At 46.7% G+C, this 6,000-nt stretch overlaps 1 protein-coding gene across 1 annotated transcript; it reads left to right on the plus strand.

The window, feature by feature from the left end:
• The first annotated feature begins 3,676 nt into the window (after window positions 1-3,676).
• Window positions 3,677-6,000, plus strand: LOC120909627 (oocyte zinc finger protein XlCOF6.1-like). The gene has a single exon (XM_040321382.1). The coding sequence runs from the start codon at window positions 3,707-3,709 to the stop codon at window positions 4,922-4,924; it is 1,218 nt and encodes a 405-aa protein (XP_040177316.1). The 5' UTR covers window positions 3,677-3,706; the 3' UTR covers window positions 4,925-6,000.

Below are 6,000 nucleotides of genomic sequence, written 5' to 3' on the forward strand. Positions count from 1 at the left end.
GCACTCACCATTCCACAGTGACTACACTGGTGATGATATCCTGTTTGTCAGTCAGTCTTGCTGAAGACTTAACTGGCTGACGTCATGGGGCTGTCAGGGCTGGGCTTGGTCCTCCCTTCTCTGATCTCAGGCTTCTCAGCTGTCGATTAATTGCCAGCACTCATCATTCTACAGTGACTGACCTTATGATCCTATCCTGTTAGTCAGTCAGCCTTGTTGGCTATTTAATCTGCATGGATCAGATCTCATGTGCCTTCGCCATGGTCAACATATCTAGAGACTCTCTGATGTGTTCCTGTTGAAGACTTGCCTGGCTGACGTCCCTTCTGGTTCCTGATCCAGTCTGCTGCCTCTGACTATGCTGATCTCTGGCTTCCTGATTTCCTGGCTTGTTCTGACTACCCAATTTGGCTACCAAACCCTGGCTGTTTTGACTATGTTTACCAGTTGTACCATTTTTACAATTTTTTGGCATCTCATTCTTGTTTTTTGCGCTAGTTAGTTTGCAAATGTATTCTGCCATGTCAAGAAAATGGAAAATTTCCTATCAGATACTTACCTTAATTTTTATTTCCTGATGGGCTTCATGGTAGCAGGAGTTCCCTCCCAGTGTCATGAGTAGGTTAGTTACGCAACGCAGCCTCTGGCACTGAGCAAAAATTTATAAGGACGGGGTCCTATGGGGTAGGAGCGAGGGCAAAGCTACCCAAATGTATGCTGCCATGGAGCCCATCAGGAAAGGAAAATTATGGAAATTTTCTGTTTTTCTGCCCTGAGTGTGGGAGATGTTTTTCACGATGATCAGAACTTGTCATTGTTTGATATTTTTTAACATGAAACAAATGAAAATGAAACATTTATGTTCTTAAACTCATGACATTTTTTGTGAGTGGATTGATAAATGTCTTCCTTTAGCTCTGTATGATGAAATGTTCTTTTCCTTTCCTTTATTCCTTTTTCTAACACTACAAGTAAGGCCCATCCTGTAGGTTTTAGTTTTAGTCTTAATCTTCTGTCTTAGTAGTTTGGTTTTACCGGCTTGTAGTTGTTGGAACAGTCGACTCCTCCCCCTTCTCATAAATCTCAGGACGTCTGTAGTAGACTCCAATGATAAGTCCATCACTTCATAGACCTGTCTATCATTCCTCCCGTAATTCCTCCTCCGCACCATCACCACCTCCAACCACATCACCATCACCACCTCCATCCACATCACCATAACCACCTCCATCCACATCACCACCTCCATCCACATCACCATCACCACCTCCAACCACATCACCATCACCACCTCCATCCACATCACCATCACCACCTCCATCCACATCACCACCTCCAACCACATCACCATCACCACCTCCATCCACATCACCACCTCCAACCACATCACCATCCAAAACCACATCACCAACACCGCCTCCAACCACATCACCATCTCCATCCACATCATCATCACCTCCAACCAACTCACCATCACCACCTCCATCCACATCATCATCACCTCCAACCACATCACCATCACCACCTCCAACCACATCACCACCTCCATCCACATTACCATCACCACCTCCAACCACATCACCATCACCACCTCCAACCACATCACCATCACCACCTTCATCACCATCACCACCTCCATCCACATCACCATCACCACCTCCATCCACATCACCACCTCCATCCACATCACCACCTCCATCCACATCACCACCTCCAACCACATCACCACCTCCAACCACATCACCATCACCACCTCCATCCACATAACCACCTCCAACCACATCACCACCTCCATCCACATCACCACCTCCATCCACATCACCACTACCTGCAACCACATCACCACTACCTCCAACCACATCACCTCCAACCACATCACCATCACCACCTCCATCCACATCACCATCACCACCTCCATCCACATCACCATCACCACCTCCAACCACATCACCATCACCACCTCCAACCACATCACCATCTAAAACCACATCACCAACACCGCCTCCAACCACATCACCATCACCACCTCCATCCACATCATCATCACCTCCAACCACATCACCATCACCACCTCCATCCACATCATCATCACCTCCAACCACATCACCACCTCCAACCACATCACCATCACCACCTTCATCACCATCACCACCTCCATCCACATCACCATCACCACCTTCATCACCATCACCACCTCCATCACCATCACCACCTCCATCCACATCACCACCTCCATCCACATCACCACCTCCATCCACATCACCACCTCCATCCACATCACCATCACCACCTCCATCCACATCAACACCTCCATCCACATCACCACCTCCATCCACATCACCACCTCCAACCACATCACCATCACCACCTTCATCACCATCACCACCTCCATCCACATCACCATCACCACCTCCATCCACATAACCACCTCCATCCACATCACCACCTCCATCCACATCACCACTACCTCCATCCACATCACCACTACCTCCAACCACATCACCATCACCACCTCCATCCACATCACCATCACCACCTCCATCCACATCACCATCACCACCTCCAACCACATCACCACCTCCAACCACATCACCATCACCACCTCCACCTCACCACGTCCCTTCTGGTTCCTGATCCAGTCTGCTGCCTCTGACTATGCTGATCTCTGGCTTCCTGATTTCCTGGCTTGTTCTGACTACCCAATTTGGCTACCATCACCACCTCCATCCACATCACCATCACCACCTCCATCCACATCACCATCACCACCTCCAACCACATCACCATCACCACCTCCATCCACATCACCATCACCACCTCCATCCACATCACCACCTCCATCCACATCACCACCTCCATCCACATCACCATCCACATCACCACCTCCAACCACATTACCACCTCCAACCACATCACCATCACCACCTCCATCCACATCACCATCACCACTAGACTATGTCTAGTGGATTGTGATAATTTTTTTTTGATATTCTGCATGAGACATTCCATGCCTTTATGATCTGCTGTCGCTGATCTATTCCATCTATTTCAAGTGGTCGAGAGGAATATCTATTTCCATGATGATCCACGTGGTTTTATGTTTTTCAATGTTTATCCACATATATTGATGGACACTTATTTGCACATTGTTTTTTCACTGCACATTTATTCTTATGAATTTCAGTTTATATGTGTTTTTAATCACTCCATATATGATATTGAGTGTTCCTATTACCACTAGCGCTACATTTTTACTCGTCACTTGTCCAATTTGTGTCACATTGTTGTGTAGCAGCTTATTATTTGTTTGTTTAGACAAGCACAATTTATTTCTCTTTCTTTTACATATCTATGAAAGTAGACACACTACTTAGTAAAACAATAGCTTTCATTTATTTCCCAAGAAAATAGGAATATACAAACACTAAACAGCAGAATATCAAAAAAAATTATCACAATCCACTAGACATAGTCTCATCTGGATGGCAAAAGAGGGCCTGAGCCTCATGGCTTAGGCCCAAGCCAATATCCATCTCACCAGCAGGCCAGGAGCGAAAGAGATGGGGGGAAGAGTCCCAGCTGGTTGGAACCTCCACAGAGAACATCTCCTCACTCATATCTACCTGATCCAGATGGAATCTTGATGGAAGTGAACTAACCCTCTCAGATCCATTGATGATGTTTTTCTATTTTTCCAGGACCCGCCATGGAGAAACCCTCAAAGGATCGTCTCACTTTATCTCCAGCTTGTAAAATGGAAGATGAGGACATCACAGGAGATTGTGGAGGAGAAAAGACAATGAGCTCCACTATGGATGGAGGACTTCACAGTGTGGATAGACCATGGAATCCCTCCGACTCTGAGCAACCTCGTACTGTGAGGGGTGGTGCCAGGAACCAGGGGGAGGAGACATTTCCCTGTCCTGAATGTGGGGAAAGTTTTAGTTCTGAATTGGATCTTTCTGTACATCAAAGATCTCACACAAGTAAGGAGATTCATTCCTGTTCTGAGTGCGGGAAATATTTTTTTCGTAAATCAGAACTGGTCACACATTACAAATCTCACACAGGTGAGAAGCCGTATTCTTGTCCTGAGTGCGGGAAATGTTTTTCACGGAAGTACTATCTTAAATCACATCAGAGGTCTCACACAGGTGAGACGCCGCATTCCTGTTCTGCGTGTGGAAAATGTTTTATGCAAAAGTCAGGCCTTGTAAAACATCAAAGAACTCACACGGGTGAGAAGGCGTATTCCTGCCCTGAGTGCGGGAAATGTTTTTCACAGAGTTCCCACCTTTATACACATCAGAAGTCTCACACGGGTGAGAAACTTCATTCCTGTTCTGAATGCGGCAAATGTTTCCCCCATAAATCACAACTAGTCAGACATCACAGAACCCACACGGGGGAAAAGCCGTATCCCTGCCTTGAGTGCGGGAAATATTTTTCACAGAGGTTCTATCTTAATATACATCAGAGGATTCACACGGGTGAGAAGCCGTATTCCTGTCCTAAGTGTGGAAAATGCTTTTTACAGAAATCAGACCTTGATAAACATCAAAAGTTTCATACGGGGGAGAAGGCATACTCCTGTGCTGAGTGCGGGAAGTGTTTTTTACAGAAATCATACCTTAATAAACATCGAAAATTTCACACAGGTGAGAGGGCGTATTCCTGCTCTGAGTGTGGGAAGTGTTTTTCACAGAGTTCCCAACTTAAAACGCATCAGAGATCTCACACAGGTGAGAAGCTTCTTTCCTGTTCTGAGTGCGGGAAAAGTTTTTTTCATCAATCAGAGCTGGTCAGACATTACAGATCTCACACGGGGGAGAAGCCGTATTCATGCCCCGAATGCGGGAAATGTTTTTCACTCAAGTCCAATCTTAAAACACATCAGAGGTCTCACGTAGATAAGAAGACGTAGGTAAGAAGACGCATTCCTGTTCTTAGTGTGGAAAATGCTTTAAACAAAATCCAGTCTTACTTTATATCAGATATGCCTTGCACGGGTGAAGCTATTTTCCTAACGGGTTCCATGGTGGCAGCATACGTTTCGGTAGCCCCCCCCTCGCTCCTACTCCATAGGACCCCATACATTTTCAGGCAGAGCCAGAGGCCCCATTCCTTATTTGTCCTTCTCACTTATAGAATAATTTCGTATGAAGTTTCCTACCTTTTGGAAAATGTGGTGGCCGGGGTCTGATGTGGATATTGGGAGCACCTCGTGGTGTGCAGAAGTTTCCGAGATGGCACCAGTAGTCAGAGTCCCCAGCTAGCAGGGGGTGAATGGCACACATGTGCAGAAGATTGACACCTGTAATAATGGAAGTTCTGCCAAGCAGTTGCACCAGGTCGGGTGACCTCTGAAGTGTGGCCAGCATGATGGTGTGCTCTGCTGTTCCTACCTCTGGGATCGTCTGGCTGCCTTATAGTTAGTATCTATCCATAAGGTTTCTGTTGGCTAAGTGCTATGTTGAAACAAGGAAGGAAGGGCGACCCCTAGAAGTCGCTCATCTATGGTGTCCTACTGCAATGAATGGAGTGGCAACCTCAGCCTGGACTCCGACCAGACCATGCCCCAATGCGTTTTTACTCACCTGATGGTCATATCCTGTTCGTCATTCAGCCATGTTGGCTATTTAAACTGTCTGGATTAGATCTCCTGTGCATTCGCCTTGGTCAACATATCTAGAGACTCTCTGCTGTGTTCCTGTTGAAGACTTGCCTGGCTGACGTCATGGGGCTGTCAGGGCTGGGCTTGGTCCTCCCTTCTCTGATCTCAGGCTTCTCAGCTGTCGGTTAATTGCCAGCACTCATCATTCCACAGTGACTCACCTGATGATCCTATCCTGTTCGTCAGTCAGCCTTGTTGGCTATTTAATCTGCCTGGATCAGATCTCCTGTGCCTTCGCCATGGTCAACATATCTAGAGACTCTCTGCTGTGTTCCTGTTAAAGACTTGCCTGGCTGACGTGCCTTCTGGTTCCTGATCCAGTCTGC

The sequence above is a fragment of the Rana temporaria genome, chromosome 8 (assembly GCF_905171775.1).
Source record: "Rana temporaria chromosome 8, aRanTem1.1, whole genome shotgun sequence".
NCBI classification, from domain to species: domain Eukaryota; kingdom Metazoa; phylum Chordata; class Amphibia; order Anura; family Ranidae; genus Rana; species Rana temporaria.